We start from the raw sequence: 17,705 nt of genomic DNA, 5'->3' as shown, positions 1-17,705 counted from the left end.
TCACTCGGCATAGAAGTAAAAAGGACTGAGCTGCCAGCTAACCCAGCACAGGCATGGGAATCTGAGCAGCACACTTGACCCAACTTCATTTGTGGTACAGTTGAATAAAAGCCCATGAATTCTGAATTAAAATCTTCCAGACCACTGGTCCAGAGAAGGCACACCAACTGGTGCAGATTTGATGGCTTTTGTCCAGGATGCAGATTCCAATTTGCTTATGGGACAGGTGTGAGGGAGCTTCCCAGAGGAATGTTTGTCCTGCTGCAGTGCAGCAATAATAAACTTCTAAAATTTCTGTGGTTTCATTCTCAGCCAGAGTTGCATCACCAATATTTAATTCAGAATGCTAAAATCCAATGACCCCAATGAAAAGGGAGTTAGGCATATTCTGGGCACTGCCATCCTCTCTTTCCCACATGCTTCTCCCAGCTATAGGTAATCAGAATAAGGATGAATAAAAACAGACTCTTCCAAGTAGATTTTTCTTAGATGATCAAGGCTATGAAGTCAGTCTGATGTCACCCACAGTCCTATGAGCAGAATCCCAGCAAAAAAGAAAGGAGGAGGGTTGAAACCAGAAGGACCCTTATCCTGGCTAAGAGTCCTGGCATTGATAGCTTGGCTGGACAGGTTAGAATCGAGGAGCTCCATAATCATCTGGCATCCTCTCAATATTGTACCTGAGAAAGAAAGAGGGAAAACCTATGAAGACAACATACTCTGTGTTGCTCTCCTCCCCATGCAGCAACAGGCTTACAGGCAGATGGGACAGCAAAAAGCTTTGTTGCATTTCTATCTGCAGCTCAGATCCCCAGGAAAAAAAATATTACTTCTGAAATGGAAAAGCCTTCATAAGGTTGCTGTTATCCTTCACCTCAAACTCAGAAATTGGGCATCTCAAAAATTCACCATCTCCAGAGAAGGAAAAAAAAATGGTGGTTTTGTAAGATCTGACTTAGGATTTAAGAGCAGACCACCATGGAGAATCAAATTTTGGCCACTCAACTTATGATTCATGGCCACAGTGAATAAGGCGCAAAGATGTTTTGAAAGAAAAATCTTCAGAGCCACGTTCTTACTATAGATCAGTTAAGACTGTGATATTTATAGCAATCAACCTCCTCATTTCTGACATACTGCTCTGTGTGCATATTACTAGACTTGTCTCCACTGCTAGCACAACTGCCTCCTCCAGTATCTACCCCATCCCATCTGAAGACTTTGGCCCTTTTCTCTCCGCATCCTGACTTCTCTCCTTACCATGCCATCAGACATATCTACCATACTGTGAAACAATTCGGCAGAGGTTCTACGCATGATAAATCTTCTGGGCTGTATATTATGTAGAAGAAATATTAAAACACTGGACATGACAAAAAAGGGTGAGTAAAGTCTTCTTAGTCTAGGCTTTATGAGTGCTTTAGAAGGAACAGAAAACTAATTTAAGCAAACACTTTTGCAGTAGATCACTAGCCCTATTGCATATAAAAAAAAAAAGTGAGCCAGTACTTGTAGATACTAGAAAAATCTGTTGCATTGAAATTGCCGCATTAGCATTCTTCTGAATTGGTTTGGTTTTTATCTAAGAAGCAAATGCAATCTCTTAGCTGAGGGTACACAAAGCTACCAAATAAAATATGGAACAGGAATGGTTCTTTTCCTCAAGAACCTGTAGAATGCATTTACATGGTAGTCCTGCTGTCGGTGCTGCTGGTAAGCAAAACTGATCTACGGAAACACTGGCCGCAAGGACACTAGTGTTCCAGGTAAAAGCAAGTGAACATGTAGACTGCAATAACAGTGGGTCTGCGACCAGTCTCTTCCCAGCAGGAGCTGCACTTCTACTTTTGTGCAAACACTGGGCCCTTTACTGCAACCTGCGCTATAGACAACGCAGGAGAGAAGCACATGGTGACACAGTCCCTGTCAGACAAGGATTCTGCCAGGCAGCGTTCCTCCCTGTCAGAGGTCCCTTACCTGTGTCTGGAAATATACATTATAGGCACTCCTGGGATTTTTCGTATTCTCCGCTTGAGCTCTTTATCCACTGTGGCCACAATATAACATTTGTGCTGCAAAAAAAGAGTTGAGTCAGATTGGACACCAGCAAGCCCAGACAGGAGACAAAGCTGAGCAGAAGCTTCTATTCGGTGAGCTCATTTAACAGAAGAGGCCTATGAGTCCTTGGCAAGGCATTACTAGGACTTGTACAGAACTCCACAGCAGCCTAGTACCTTCCTCACGCTCATCAAAATAGACTCATAGAAGCATCCAAAGTCTGCCGAGCCTTCCCATCTGACAGCTTTCCCATCCTAAGTGGTCCTTGATGCTGTCCTATATGTCAGGAACACTCAGGGAACTATACCTTGCTTGAAACAAAGTTGTGCTAAGGACTGAAACTGCCCCTTAGTGAGATTTTACAGTTATTCTGTAGGAAATTTAAGTCATCAGTACCTAGAAGAGTTCAGGAATTTTTACTATGTTAGCACAGTACAGAAAATTTCAGAAAGAAATACCTGAGTGACCCTCTGTACCAAGCAGTCATCTGCATAGGTTCCTTTGTGCATACATGGCAAGCGTTCAAACCGAGGGTCCTTGGCAATTCTGTGGGGACACGTAAGGCAGCATCACAGCAGTCAGAGCAGAGTGTACAGTAACACAGTACAGAGGAGCAGCAAGACCCCCTTCTATGATACGCAGTATGTTATTCTCAAAACAAGGGCTGAAGGGATGGAGCGAATGGTACACAACAGTCAAATAAGGAGCAAAGAAAGAATGCAATTTGTCTGGCTAATTATTATAGGTTAAATATCTCTTAGTATTTGTTAGTTGGGTTCGAGATCCCCACAATGTTAGGCTCCTGCCTAACAAAGTCATTTGAAACACATTATTGGTGTGAGGAACTAGAACTTCTTCTAGTATCTAGTCTTTCGTACCATGCATACAGGAACACCTTGCCTCCTCTCTTAAGAGGAATATCAAAGCTGTTGAGGGGATACACGTGGATATTTTACAACACAACAGGACAAAATAAAAAGTAAAGAACAATACGCCTGCCTGGTACACCTGGAGAGCATGAACTACATTGGACAAGTTTTGTACAGATCACACAATAACTTGGCTCTAGATTATCTGTATGTGCTACCTACTCCTACAGGAATAACATGAGGTTCCATAAGACTTGGCTCATTTCTTTCTTTATTTTTAGAAATTTCTGTAATTTAAAAAATGCATTATATGTATTTTGAGAAAGAGAAGGAAGTATTTTTCTGAAAGTCTTAGGGGAAAAAAAGATTTACAGATCAGTATTGTGTACTCAGCATTTAGTTTAAAACAAAAGAATCTAAAACTTAAGCCATTGTACTGATATCTCTCTCTGATACAGTCAGAGAAACAAAACTAAGTTTGAGACCCTACAACAACCTATCCACCCTCTAGTGCAAGAGCACCATCATGGAAAGTGCTTTTCATTTATTTATATTAAAACGTTAAGTTCTAGAAACAGAGAACACCCTGCACCTACCTTAAAGCCACACGGTACTTCTGTCCTAACTTCTCAATTTCACCCATTACACAATCTGTGATACATGGAATACCTACAAGCAAAAAAAGGCCTGTATTAAAGCCAACCAGTGTTCCTTTACAGACCCTTACAGTACTGTCCACAGAACAGTTAACTATCACGGCATTCTGTAACCTATTACTTACAGTTTTAAACTTACGAGAAGGTTGCAAAGTGATAAGGTGTAGAGCCAGAGTGTGACCGTGCCATGGTAAGTTTAGATTTTTAAGTTAAAAATGCTTTACCTTTGTTGATGTTAGCATTTAAGGCCGTCGCTTGACTAAATCAAAGACAGTTCCAGGGCCACCACAGCCATGAACAATAAGCTCCATGATTACAGCATATATATTTTTTCAAGATTTCTGTTAACCCTCAGCTATTGATATGAGGCTGATAAAGCATGACACAAGCGCACCGTGCCACCATGTGGTCCAGAAGAAGCTGCAGGTGGATGCAGACACTCACACTTGGCATAGAGGCAGTCCATCATTGACTGCACTAGGTCCAGCTTGGCCTTGATGGAGAAGTTGATGAAGTTAGTATCGACGAGGATGTGGTAAGGGGGGCCCAGCTGTGTGTTATACTGGAAGAACAAACAAGAGGGATGCTGGGGACTGCCAGGAAGACAAAAAATTCAAATCAGTTAATTGTAATTAACAACATATCCAATACTACAACTCGCACAGAATGAAGGAAGGGTAATATGCAGAAACAAGGAGGGCCACAAAAATGATCAGAGGGATGGAAAGCCTCTCCTACAAGGACTGGCTTGACAAGGACAAGAGAGTTGGGGTTGTTCAGCCTGCAGAAAAGAAGGCTCTGGGGAGACCTTATTGCGGACCTTCAGTACTTAAAGGGGAACTATAGGAAAGATGGGGGAGCAATCTCTTCAGCAAGGCCTGTTGTGACAGGACATGGGGTAATGGTTTTGAACTAAAGGAGGGCAGATTTAGACTGGATGTAAGGAAAAATTTTAAACTATGAGGGTGGTGAAACACTGGCCCAGGTTGCCCAGAGAGGTGGTAGATGCCCCATCCCTGGAAACATTCGAGGTCAGGTTGGACGGGGCTCTGAGCAACCTGATCTACTTGAAGATGTCCCTGCTCACTGCAGGGTGTTGAACTAGACGACCTCTAAAGGTCCCTTCCAACTCAGGCCAACTATGATTCTGTGAAACAACTCAAGGCAGCGCGGGAGGATGACCGTCAGGGCTCCTGCCATCTCCTAAGCCCTCTCCCTCGGTTTGGGGCACCGTTTCCTACCCGGACACCTTTGCCGACAAGCGCCCCGGATTGCAGCCCACAGCGCGGCCCGCCGGCCCGCCCCCCGCAACGCTTCAACAGCACTTACACCTCCCGCTCCTTGATGGCGCTCGGGTCCTCCTTCTTCTTCTCAGGGACTTTCGCCCGGTCCTTCGCGTTACTGAAAGGGAACACAGGCACTGCTGGGGGGACAGGACACCGGGAAGGGCGGCCCGCGACGGAGGGGCCTGGGGCTGCGTCGGGACCCCCTCCCGCCCCGAACGGGACGCGGGGGGGGCCGGCTGCAGGGCCCCGCCGGGGACCGGGCCCAGCCACGGCCACACTCACATGCGCTGGTCCCGGAGACTGATCATCCGCTTCATGACCGCGTACTTGCGCGCCTTCTTCTGCTTCCCCTGCAGAGAGAAGAGCATGCACCCGCGGTGAGGAGCAGGGAAGGGAGAGGGAGAAACAGAGACACTGCCCGCACCCTGCTCACCATGCTGCCGCGGGTACTTCCCGTGCCACCATGACGCGTCACTGTGCCCCGCCCCGCCGGGAAGGCCTGGGGGTGGCGTCACTTCCGGTTGCCAGCACCGGGCAGTGGGAGCCCGCGCTCGTCGCGCGCAGGAGCGGGCCCGTCGCCGCCGCCAGAGCTCTCCGTAATGGCACTCCCCGCCCTCTTCCGCGCCTCGAGGAGGGGGTGGAGGGTGGGGGCTCCCGGGGCGAGCGAGTTGTGGCCAGGCCGCTCCCGTGCTCAGGCGTCCCCCCGGGCTGGGGACCCACTCCGGCCCGGCCCGGCCCGGCGGCGGGTGGCAGCGGGAGGGACGTGGGTCGGGTGGGTCCGCCGCTGCCCCCGGCAGGCCCGGTGCTGCCGCGGCGGGGGTCCCCGCTCTGTCGGCGGCAGGGGGCTGCCCCGGGGGGCCCGCGGCGGGGCCGGTGGTCCCGGTGCGCTGGAAGGGCGGGCTCTGCCTGCCCCGCGGCAGGGATCGTGGCGGCCCCCGGCGTTCCCGTTCGGTTTAGCCGTGCCCTTTGCGGGGCGCTGCCGGGGGGGGCTCCATGGGCGACGCACCGGGTGGGGTGGGGGCCGGCGCCTGCGGGGCGGCCGCGGGGTCTGGTGGCGCCGCTGTTGCGGGCTGGAGGGGGGTCCGCGGCACCTCGACTGCCATCCTTCCCTCCTCATTCTCTGCGGAGATGAGAGGTCATGGAGGTCGTCTGCCCCCTTTCTTAATCTTTGCTGGGCTGGTGTGGTTTGAAGAATTAATGTAATGCTGGCCTTGCTGCGCTTTAGCTCCTGAACTTCTTCATGAAAAGCAGCGGGTTGTCGATATCTGTAGTTCTTACTGACGGCTGTGACCTGAAGTCCTGGCAAATGAGTGTAAATCTCAGCTGTGCTTTCTGCAGCCACAGTGGTGTAGGCTGACCCAAAGCACCTTTTCTGTACATGTAAGGAAACATTCTCTGAGGTCTTGGACAAGTCCCGGGCACTTGGTTTCTAGCGCCCTGTGCAGGGCAGGGTGAGGGACAGGCCTCCTTGTTGCTATCTTTCACATGCAAACTTACAGGATTAGTGGGAACTTGTAGCTGTTGGTATCTTCCAAATGCAATCAGTTTTATCTGGTGTGCTGGTCAGAAAAAGCAGCTGCTTAGCCAAAGAGGTCCTGCGTTGACAGCGAGTTTCTTCCTGAAGTAAGACTGACTGAGGGTCCAACAATGAGGAAGAAAGTTAGACTGAAAGGAGAATTGAGTTCATTAGGGTGACCATGGCTGAGCTTCCCACCTGGGTGATTGTACTGGGCTTAATTGTTGGTTGAGGAGAGGCAGTTGCTGGAGCTCCCCTGGTGCTGCTTAGGTGACCTGAGTGGTTTGGGTGAAGGAAATAATCAAGGAGGAAGGGGGCAATCTGCTCCTCCTGTGGCTGTGTAGGGTGGCAAGTGGCTGGATGTTGTTCTGGCTTGGGAACCAGATCAGCTGTTGAGATGAGGCCTGCATGAAACTTGCCATCTGGCTCACCATGTTTGAGGAGGACAGGGGGAGCTCACAGCCCTGGTGATGGTTTGGTTGTGATGAAATGTCCCTAGATTTAGGCAGTTGGCAGAGGTCTCCCATGGTTGGTTTTTTTTTTTTCCTGTTGTCGCTATTTTATTTGGCTGGTATGTAAATGTGTATGATAGATTCCAGCCCTGACAGGAGAATGACTGTTTTGTGTGGACTCTGGCCATTGATGTGGCTTTTGTCCTTGAGAGCTGATACTGGAGCCCGCCCAGTGCCTTTTGAGCTGACTCTTCAGACTTCTGTGGGTGTGTTTTAAAGTTACGTTCCCACGAGCATTTCTGTTTGTTGGTTTGTGCATGCTTTACTTAGTGTGAGAAAATACTGTGCCTTTTCACTCAGAGGAGAACTGTCGTCTTGTGTGTGGCAAGAGGCGCACTGGCTGTTGGTGGTGGGCATTAGTGCACATGGAGCGAGAGGACGTTCTGCTCGGAGATGAAGGGTTCTTTCATCTGGGTTGGATGAAGTAGCATCAACCTGCAGAAAGGCTTTAAACCTATCTTTGTTCTTCATTTTGGAGCTTGTCAGGAGAGAGAAGAAAGGAAGTTAAATTTATCAGCGTACCAAAAAAGCAAGAGGCACAACAGATTTCCTAGGACCTCAGTAAATCAGCTCTGTATAGCCTGGCCCCAGCTGCCTTTGTAGCTGTAGCCACACGAATATGGCATCACTGAAGTATGATTCCTTTTGTATGTGCAGCTACGCTTGTGCTTCCTTCTGGAGCTTTGCCTTGTGTTCTGGCTTCACAGCAACAGTAATACAAATAAAATGCATTCCTGTTACTTGCCTTTCTTTCCTTGCTGACTTGAGAAAAGTAATGGCACTAATATAATTTATTATGATTCCATGCTGCCTATCCAGATGATGTCAGTACTTCTCCTTGAGTCAAACCAAGGTGAAGCTTTCCAAATCTCCATTTTCCCTGCAGATGGCAGGCGATCGTTGCTTGCTCTGTCCTTGGATCAAAATCATGAAGACCTTTAGGACAATTCAGCGTTTTTTTTTTCCCAGTGGAGCTACAATGGCACCTTATATTGCTAATTTTCAGAATTTGATTCCCAGGTTATTAGCTGGCAGTTTTTAGCACAGACACTGTTCTAATTTAGATCTGCACTCTGATAAGTGAGTGGCAACATATCTTGGATACAAGCTACTTGCAACTAGGTTCTTTACCCTGATGTATCCCAGCTGCAAGAGCATCCTTAAAGCTGCTGGAAGTGTGCATGCTAGAGTTGATTGTATGACAGCCACTTCATCTCTGGTGTAGCCACCTGACTTGGTGTCTTGTTTACCACTTCATGTAGAGATAATGAAACAAGTTGCCGTGGTGTTTGAGGGAGATGACTAATTCCCTGTGTCCACCAAGCTCTGAAATTCTGCAACCCAGATCGAGAGACTGAGGCTTCAGTTGACTTAAAATCTCTTGTAGTTGAAATGATGCGTCTTTCTCTTTTTATGCTTTAGAGAGAGGCTGTGAGGCTTGTGGTATGCTTTACAGAAAGGAAGGAGGTCCAGACTGAGGCAGAAATAACTTGGGTAGATGACCCCATGGTGGCAGTTTTGTGTTGATATTTTTTTTGGTGACATGAAGAGACTGGTTCTGTGAGATGCCAGAGGGAGATCTCATACATTCCTAAACATTGATAAGTTTCTGTGAAATTCCTCAGCTGTGTGAGGAAGAGCCATACACCTTCCACAGCCAGGCCAAGCTGGAGCAGAGTTTCAACCAGACATTTGTAGCATAGACAAGTGGGCATTAAGGACCATACGCTTCAATGACGTCTTGGATATGTACTATGAAAGGACTAAAATATCAAGGAAATTGCTAGGTCTGTGATTCTTAATGCACAGAGATGTGAGTTAAGAAACATGAAGCTTCATCTAGGAGGCAAATGAGAACCTGTGCCCTGGGGACGGCAACATTGTTCACTCAGGCAGAGGAAAGAAGAAAATAGCTGAGTGGGTGGGATTTTCCTTGAGATGTGAGGGAGGAAAGGACAGCAAGAGTCTGGCTGCTTCTGCAGCACAATCAGAGAGCTCTGCACAGACTTACCTGTTGGTTTTTGTATGAGGTAGAAAGCTTAGTGGAAATGGCAAAGGCAGCCAGATCTGTATGATTAATGGAATAGTGGAAAATAGGAGACATCTGAAGAGGAAGGTAGATGAGGGAGGAGTAAGGAGGAAGTGGCAGCTGAGGCGGTGGTGTGGCAGGCAGGAGGAGCACATCACTTACATTTGCAGAAGAGGTGGCTCTCTTTACAGACAGCTGTTGTGGTGAGCCTGGGTCTGGTCATATTATTCTCACTCCTTTATGTAATCTATGTTCTGAATGAGTAGCTACTGACTGTGTGGGCTCTGTGGCTTTTCTTCTGGCATATATCCTGGTCTTTGTGGGCTGCATCAATCCTTGCTGTTAGATTTGTTGGTTTTTGTTGTTTGGTTTTTTTTTAAACTCAATCCTGACAGTAAACTGTAATTTAGTGGATAGTGCTGCTGAAACTGAAATGTCTTATGAGGATATTGGTTTCCTGAACACCTAAGCCAGCAGTAGCAAAAAAAATTATATGGTTTGTTTTAGGGTCCAAGAACTTTCAAAGACTTTTTTGTTTTAGGTTTGACTATAAATAGCCCTCTAGATCTGGTCAAAATCAGTTTAAGAATAGTACATGGCATTTTGTGGGGTGTGAAGGCTTGAAGTGATACCTGATCCTTAGCAGTTCTCATGAATAGCACGCAGGTTCTTGGCTGCTCCATGAAATGCATGACCCTGATGAAACCTGTAGAGGCAGGATGTGTTTTGTTCCATCTTGGACCTGCTACTTTCAGGGGGTCATAAAATGAAATGAGATTGTGACAGGTGGAGGTTGAGAATGTGGTGAAGCCTTGCACCTCATCAACTGTGATGCCTTTATAGCACCTCTCCTATGGATTTGATGTCTAGTGGTACTCTCACATCTTACACCTCTCACATGTTTCTACGTGTGAGATTTGTCCACACCAATGGAAGAATCTAATTTTCTCTCTCCTTTTCTTCCTTTTCCAGGGAAGCTAGCAAACAACAGGCTACAGGGACCACCACTGCAAGACAACCCGTTTCAACAAAGAGGACGAATTTGCTGTGCTCAGGTCCTCACCTTTCAGCAGTGATTCTATGATGCAAGTTCCAGGAGTTTTTCTTTCTTTAATAATCTTCTCTATGGCCTCTTCTCGCTGACATTTGCCCCAGTGTTGGGCACAAAGAGGAAGGATGCTGAAGAATGGGTACCCACCTTTTGGCTTTTAGAACATGGGCACTTGTGTAAAGGTATGTGATTGCTCTTTAGTTGGAGGGATGGAATACCTGTAGAGGCCAGCGAAGGGGATTTGCTGGGCTGGAAAGTCATGGCTATTGCTGGGGGAAAATGTCTCATTTAAGCTTTCTGCCTGCTGATGTTCGTTGCTGCTGCTGTGGAGATGACTGACAGGTAACTCTCCTTTTGTGTTGGTTTAAAAAAACCCACCACCAACAACAAAAAAAACAAAGCAAAAAGTATGCACAGTGTAACTTCTCACTAACTGAATGGTGACATGGTGAGCTATATTGTATGCATTAGTGTATGCCAAATTGTTTGTCTAATTGTCACACACGTTCCTTGCTGCTGCTCTTGTTCCATCTGTCAGCTGTGTCTTGTCAACCAAACTGCATGTTGTTGTTCTGGATGTGGTCTTTTTACTACATGTTTGTTGAGCACTCCCCTCAGTGAGAACTTGATTCTAGATTGGTGTCTCTAAAAATTGCTGTAATCTTAATAGCGTACAAAAACAAAGGTTTAGCTTGTGTGTTGATCAGCGAGAGTTTCAGGGGAGAGGCTCCACTTTACAGAGTGAGTAGGAAAATACAGATAGACTGTTTTCCAGTTGCATTCAGAAAATGGATTCAGCTGTGCTGTAGAAAGATTTTGTTTGTTCTGAACAAATGGGGATTGTCTTGTCCACAACCCTGTTATTCCATGGCTTTTTCTTCCAAGGTTACTGGTTGAGGGTCAGCTTGTGTCCATTTTGGTGGTGGCTCTGTGATGTGCTTTCATGGTGGACTGGAAGTTAACCTTGTGACTTGCAGAAGCAAGTAGGTGTGAGAGTTTAGATGAGTGGCTTTTGGCCGCTGCTGTCGAAGTTGGTGATCCTGCAAAATGTAGCTCCTTCTTGCAGTACCCAGAGCCTGCTGTCACTTGTTTCTGAGGATAATATGTTGTCCCTCTTTTACATCTTGAATCTGAATGTGAATCTGTGATGGAGGGAGAACTGTTCCTTGTAGCATGCTGTGCTGTTTACGTATTTCACAGTTTAATGGAATGATGCTTTAGGGATGTCTTTGGAGATGAAGACAGATGATTGATAGGTATTTGAGCAATCATAGATTACATTTAGGCCAGTGTGTATGAGGAAGAGTCATTGGACTGGACTTGGCCTATTTTGTGTTCTAGATGCAGCTGTGATCCTCGGCTGTGTGTCTCACCGAAGGGACCTGATGTTTTACATTATTGGTAAGTGAAGGAGAGGCTGCCACTGTATTTTTTGACCTTTCCATAGGCTTTAGAAGGGTTTCCTGAAAGCTTCTGCTTTCATGTTAGTTTAGAGTCTACCTAACAAACATGAAGTTACTGTCAGCCCACACTGTGCCACCTGGCAAACTCGCCTCTCCACCATTCTTCTTGTTCCTAAAGTCCTTCCACTGACCTCATTCCTAAGCCATCCCCTTTTTCTTTCAAGGACTAGTGCAGGGTTGTTGCCTTTGTGATGCTTCTTAATCTAGTCTTAATGTGATGTGCAGGGGTTGTGTGGTTATATGACTGTTTCCCTTAAAGGAATCTCTGTAGCTCTAATTTGCACCTCAAACGGAATTCCATGCTTCTGTTGGGATGTCTGCTAGTCATACCTGACACTCTGTACCACCTTTACCTATTTCCTCTGTTTGCAGTCATTTGCAGAGTTTTAAGAGACTTGTTATTCTCTAACCTTACTTGTAGCAGAACACAAACCATAAATGTTCGCACAACAGCTTCCGCCTTCACCACCTAATTTGCAGTTGAGTAGAATGTCATTAATAAAAGGCATCTTGGGCTGATGCAGAGGAGATTTTGATGCCTGACTCAGCCATGCTGCTGCAACTACCTTTTGTTCTCTCCTTGCTGCAGGTGGGATCACAGTGTCTGTGGTAGCTTTCTTCTTCACCATTAAGTTCCTCTTTGAACTTGCCGCACGTATAGTCAGCTTCCTTCAGCATGAGGACCGGGAACGCCGAGGGGAGCGAACTATTTATGACTACGTGCGAGGCAACTACCTGGATCCCCGGTCCTGCAAAATCTCCTGGGATTGGAAGGACCCCTATGAGGTGGGCCATAGCATGGCCTTCCGAGTGCATGTAAGGGAATATTTCTGTTTCCATGCAGCTTTGGGGCAGGAACAGAGGTCTGAGTTAGGGATGGGCTCTTCAGATGTTTTTTGTTGGGGCCAAGCTGGATGTAACTTAGGTGTAGGAAAGCTATCTGTTTATGTCTTCTGCCCTATGTAACTCTGTTGCAGAACTCTGTAAGTGCATATCTGAGGTTTTCACTCTTAAAATCTTACCTCCCTCTCTTTAGAATCCTCTGCAGAGCCAGAGGAGACCAGGCTTGTCCTATCTACTGCTTCCTTTACTGGGAAGTGAGTGGACTGAGCCTTGCCTTCACCGGACTTGGTGCTATCTTTTGGTTGTGCATCTGAAGTTGAGGGTGTTGGAGTGGGAATTTTACCCACCCAAGAGCTGGAAAGCTTCATGGCTGCACCCCATTCCTCCAAACTGAGTGTTATTCTCTCTGACCTGGAAAAGCCTGCCAAAGACTCTTGTTTCCCTCTGATCCCAAAAGGCAAAGTCTAGGGGAATGAGACAAGTATACAGATAAGATGGGTGAGGGGCCTGAACACTGAGAGTTTGGAGCTATGTGGAAAAAGTTTGAACAGGTTTTGCTAGGCCATGTGCCTACCTTCCCCACCCAGAACGGTATCAAAATAAGAATAAAGGTTCAGCTAGGTTGCCAACCCATCCCTCTCGGGAAGGTGAGGAAAACCCTTCTGCTTGAGGGTGACCAAGGAGTTCTAACTCTGGGGTAGGCAGTGAAAAAGGGCTGAGGGGAAAGGGACTTGTTCTGTTCCTGCTTTTAAATTTATTCCCTTCATCTTACTGATTCTCTCTCATGGCAGCTCCAGCAATGTGCCCGCTTGTCTCCCATTTGCTTAGCCCTTTATTCATCAGCAGTAGCTGTTTCATGCACTGGTTTCTCCGACAGTCATGATATGTACTACTTCAGGCCCCACACCCTCCTTTATTTAGAAACAGGGAATAATCGTAACCTTCTGATGACTTCAAGCTGATTGCAGATGAAAGGCAGGATCTGGCCCACAAGCTGCTGGCTCTTCAAGAGCCATGCACGTAGTTTCAAGGTGTAATTCTTTCCTTGTAAGGAAGTACCAGTTGAGGTATGTTACCTTTTGAAATTGTCCGGCAGATCACTTCTGTGATTGAGCTGCCTGTGATTTTATCTAACACGTTTTCATGCTGATGCTTCTTATTAATACAGACTGGGTCAGCTCCTTAGGTCAGCATCTTCTCCACACTGGTTTTCTATAACAAATTGGGGAGGACTTTTCCAGAGCTTAGCAGTATGAATGGACAAGATCTGCCTTTTTTTCTCTGAAAGGATGTAACTTTGCTTTTTTTCCTCTTGGTAGTGGGTTCTCTTGGCTTCTGTTCTGATACCGCACTAACAGTACAGAGAAGAAATGCCCAGAGGCATGTTCTCCACAGGGCACTCATTTGAACCCCAGCACAAAAGAGAATGAAGTTGTTCAATGCCCACTTGTGGCCTGTTCACTTGGGAGGACACAGCCTGTATGACAGAGCTGGCTGTTAACTTTTTTTCCTTCGTTGAGCTGGGGTTCTTGCCCTGGTTTCCCCAGGACGACTTGCTTTCTCTTCCTCTGTGCACTGCATATTTTTTGCTGATCTGGACTTCTCTGTTTCCAATGCAGTTATTCTATAAAAATGGGCAACCCTTCCCTGCTCACCGGCCTGTGGGGCTGCGAGTTCACATCTGCCATGTGGAGCTAGCAATTGATATTCCTGTAACCCAGGAAGTTCTTCAGGAGCCTAATTCCAATGTGGTGAAAGTGGCCTTCACTGTACGCAGGGCTGGGAGATATGAGATCGCTGTAAAACTCGGTGGCTTGAATGTGGCCTACAGCCCTTACTACAAGATGTTCCAGCCAGGTAAGGTCTAAGTGGCCCTATAATGATTCAAAGTAGATTTGGAAGTATCAGAGGCAGTTAGGTAAATGTGTTTCCAGCTAAAGTAGGTGGGTGACAGGGAAAGGGTCACCATTTTCCTCTTGCTGTGTGTAGATCCCAGTAATAGGCCCAAGATTAAAACATACTTGTGACTACCAGTATGTGGCAAAATGGAAACTGCCTTACAGAATAAGCCATTATTCTCTATACAGAATAAGCCTTTATGTTCTCTATTCTGTAGCAAATTCTTCATGATCCATCTAATAGTCAGAGAATAGCTTTTGTGGAAGTATTGAGTTATTTGTATCTGAATTGGAAACGCTGTCATGCTTTGACTCTTTTCCTCTTTTGAATATCCTATTCTATTCCTTTAAGCTCCTGGAGCAGTTTCTACATTTGATTACACGCTTCTTTAAAAACATTTCCTTTTTATCCATTTTAAATTTGTTTCCTATACTTTTGTTTTTTGACCCAATCCATACCTTTTCTATTTCATGTACATATTCATTAAAAGTACCAACTTGTCAGCCAACTTGTGGTTTGTATCTGCAGTGGGAGCAAGTTCATGAAGGTTAAAAAGGGAGGAAAGAGCTTTCTGTAGAGGGCTAGTAACTGGGTTTGCTTTATCAGTATTAAGTTTCTGACCCAAGGTAAACCCTGTGCACCACACCATGTATTTCAGGGCTCAGCTATTTTGTTTTTTGAATGTAAAGGATAGAATGTGTTTAGATTTGATCCATTTTCAAGGGTGTTGTGCCCCAACTTGCTTTTCCTTTGCTCTTTGTAGCTTCACCTTGGAATTTGTTTGACTCTAAACTGTTGTTGTCTGCTTCAGGGATGGTGGTTCCCTCCAAAACCAAAATTGTCTGCCATTTTTCTACTCTGGTGCTGACCTGTGGGCAGCAGCACACTCTGCAGATAGTTCCCAGGGATGAGTATGACAATCCTACCAGCAATTCTGTGTCCCTGATAGACGAGCACAATTACAGCCTTTCCATCCATGAGGTGAGTGCAACCACATTCTTTGCTTCTTGACTTCAGGTGATCTAGAAAGCCCCCTTTATTAATTTGTTTTCTGTTTAGCTGGGTCCTCAAGAAGAAGAAAGCTCTGACGTTGTGTTTGAGAAGTCTGTGGTGTCCAACCGGCAGACTTGCGAAGTGTTCTTCCGACTCACCTTGCACTGTAGGGGGTGTTTCCATGCCTGCATCTCGTACCAGAACCAGCCCATAAGCAATGGTGATTTTGACATCATTGTTCTAAGTGGTGAGTCAAGAGCTACTCAGTATTCATTCTTCAGGTGTCCTCTTACAAGATGCTTTGTACACTCAGTGTGCACACGCAGTGTAGCAGAGCTAAATGTGGCTTCCCAGCAGACTAGCCAGCCTTAATTGCTCAAGGAATGCCTATTTATTTAAAAATGTGAAGGTAAATTAATTTGCTGCTGCTAAGGGAGATCTCTGAAGGCTAATACTCTTTGTTCCATCAGCAGATAAAAGCAGGTGTGTTTTCACCTATCTGAGGAGGTTTACCTCTGAAATTAAGCAATTTTTATTGCTTGCTAGTACTTGGCATCTGAGCCATACCATAAATAACCCAGTCATGTATTGTATGTTAAGCCATATGGACAAAGAATACAGCGTGTAACCTATGTGCTTTTTTACAATTTTATAATTCCTGGTTTCTTCAGGAGTGAGCCAGTCTGCAATGTGGCTGTCATGTGGCTATGCCCTCAGGCTGGTGCTCTGAGACAGAGGTTCTGTATGCCTTTGGTTTGTTTTTTTTTCTTTTTTCATGAACAGGTCACTGAAGCCAGGACAGACAAACTGCTGTCTTGAAATCTTTTAATCCCAATCCTGGGTTCTCTTTATCAGAGTTTCACTTGACCAGGTTCTCCTTTGGTTGCGTAGCCTTTTCTTTAAAATCATAGTAACTAATTTGGTGGTGGTCTGTGGATTCTTTACATTTTGATTCTGGTCTCCATTAAGATTTACAAAACTCTTTTATATCTCTTTCCCTCAGAGAACGAAAAGAACATTGTAGAACGCAATGTGTCCACCTCAGGTGTCAGTATTTACTTTGAAGCCTACCTTTATGATGCTCCTAGTTATACCAACACTCAGTTGCAACTTCCACCGATGCACCTGAGCTCCTCCCAGCGCCGTCCTTCTACTGCAACTGAGGATGAAGATGAAGATTCTCCCTCTGACAGCCAAACCCCTGAGAAAGTGAAGAAACCTAAAAAAGTGTACTGCTATGTATCACCTAAGGTAGGTATCACAAAGTTATGACTCTTGAGTGCATGTTTAAAGTACACTGCAACTGAAGAGCTTCCTTGTGCCCTGTATCTTAGCTCCAGATTTAGGTGCCTCAAATTTGGTTAAGAAAAGGTTTGCCTAAGGCTAGACAGCAAATGTGGAGCTCATGACTAAGAATAACATTAAAATGCTCCTTGAAGTTTTAGGACTTGTGTCTAGGTCTCATCCAAAGCTTACTGGGAATTTTCTCACTGATTGTTAACTAGATATTCTGTCTGCCTTTTCTTTGCTCTGGTCAGGTCAGACCTGCAATTCCCTTTCTCAGTTTCTGATACCTGTAGATCGGAACTTGGAGGAACATATTTCTCAGATTGTTTGGTTTTGTCCTGGTTCTTGAATGTTTCAGGGGAAAGAAAAGGGAGGAAAAATGGTCAGAGGGCAAAGCGTAAATGTGTAAGTAGAAGAAACAGGATTCAAGGAAGTAAAAAACTGAGGATTCTCTTATAGTAAGAATACGTTAACAGAAGCCATTACCCCTTATTACTGCATTCAGGGAAACTAGAAAGAAAATTCCACTAAATCTACTAATAAATTTAAATTCACTTTGGCAATATCCAACTGAGGGTGTTAAGACAGCTGGCTGACATTGTTGCAAGGCCGCTTTCCATAATCTTTGAGAAGTTGTGGAGATCAGGGGACATCCCAGAAGACTGGAAGAAGGCTAATGTCACTCCCTCTACAAGAAGGGCTTAAAGGAGGATCCAGGAAATTGCAGGCCCATCAGTCTTACTTCAGTCCCTGGGAATGTTATGGAATGAATTCTTCTGGGGGCTATCACAAGTCAAATGAGGCATGTGATTGGGAAAAGCCAGCATGGATTTACCAGGGGCAGATCGTGCTTAACAAGCTTGATCACCTTCTGCAACAAAGTAACCTGCTTGGCTGATGTGGGTGTGCAGTGGACATTGTCTACCTGGATTTCTCCAAGGCTTTTGATAGTTTCCCACAGCTTCCTCCTAGAGAAACTGATGCATTGTGGTCTAGAGAAGTGGTCTGCGTGGTGGGTGGGGAACTGGCTATCAGGCTGCACCCGGAGAGTGGGGGTAGATAGGTCCTTTTCAAACTGGCAACCTGTCACAAGTGGGGTCCTGTAGGGATCAATGTTGGACCCAACACTGTTTAATATCTCCATAAGTGATCTGGACAGTGGGATCAAGTGTACCCTGATGAATTTGCTGATGATACAAAACCAAATGGGGAAGTGGACACTTTGGAAGTGAGAGCCACCCTG

The 17,705-nt window shown here is 45.8% G+C and overlaps 2 protein-coding genes across 4 annotated transcripts in view; one reads left to right on the top strand and one right to left on the bottom strand.

The window, feature by feature from the left end:
* Positions 1-318: 318 nt before the first annotated feature.
* FCF1 (FCF1 rRNA-processing protein) lies at positions 319-5,395 on the bottom strand. Its single transcript, XM_064460381.1, has 8 exons — positions 5,303-5,395; positions 5,152-5,219; positions 4,913-4,984; positions 4,028-4,176; positions 3,524-3,596; positions 2,517-2,604; positions 1,978-2,072; positions 319-680 (listed from the first exon to the last, which is right to left on the bottom strand). The coding sequence occupies exons 1-8, from the start codon at positions 5,303-5,305 to the stop codon at positions 632-634; spliced, it is 597 nt and encodes a 198-aa protein (XP_064316451.1). The 5' UTR covers positions 5,306-5,395; the 3' UTR covers positions 319-631.
* The window catches only part of AREL1 (apoptosis resistant E3 ubiquitin protein ligase 1), a 40,936-nt gene continuing 28,591 nt past the window's right edge, over positions 5,361-17,705 (top strand). For all 3 annotated transcript variants that reach the window (XR_010374424.1, XR_010374423.1, XM_064460380.1), the window contains exons 1-8: positions 5,361-5,465; positions 9,899-10,159; positions 11,319-11,378; positions 12,030-12,256; positions 13,903-14,140; positions 14,994-15,163; positions 15,242-15,422; positions 16,179-16,426. Coding sequence is in view for 1 of the 3 variants with exons in the window: in XM_064460380.1 (XP_064316450.1) it covers positions 11,363-11,378; positions 12,030-12,256; positions 13,903-14,140; positions 14,994-15,163; positions 15,242-15,422; positions 16,179-16,426 (1,080 nt within the window). In the remaining 2 variants the exon portion in view is untranslated. The remainder of the gene's footprint in view (positions 5,466-9,898; positions 10,160-11,318; positions 11,379-12,029; positions 12,257-13,902; positions 14,141-14,993; positions 15,164-15,241; positions 15,423-16,178; positions 16,427-17,705) is intronic.

This window comes from Phalacrocorax carbo, chromosome 9 (genome assembly GCF_963921805.1).
Source record: "Phalacrocorax carbo chromosome 9, bPhaCar2.1, whole genome shotgun sequence".
NCBI classification, from domain to species: domain Eukaryota; kingdom Metazoa; phylum Chordata; class Aves; order Suliformes; family Phalacrocoracidae; genus Phalacrocorax; species Phalacrocorax carbo.
The sequence above is the reverse complement of the archived record's forward strand: the minus strand, read 5'-3'. Positions and strand labels throughout refer to the sequence as shown.

Bases quoted from the DNA above. Each gene is read 5' to 3' on its own strand.
- FCF1 (XM_064460381.1), bottom strand. The intron at 4,985-5,151 runs GTGAGTGTGGCC...GTTCCCTTTCAG, and splicing joins AGTCTCCGGGACCAGCGCAT to TAACGCGAAGGACCGGGCGA. The intron at 681-1,977 runs GTAAGGGACCTC...TTTCTTTCTCAG, and splicing joins ATGTATATTTCCAGACACAG to GTACAATATTGAGAGGATGC.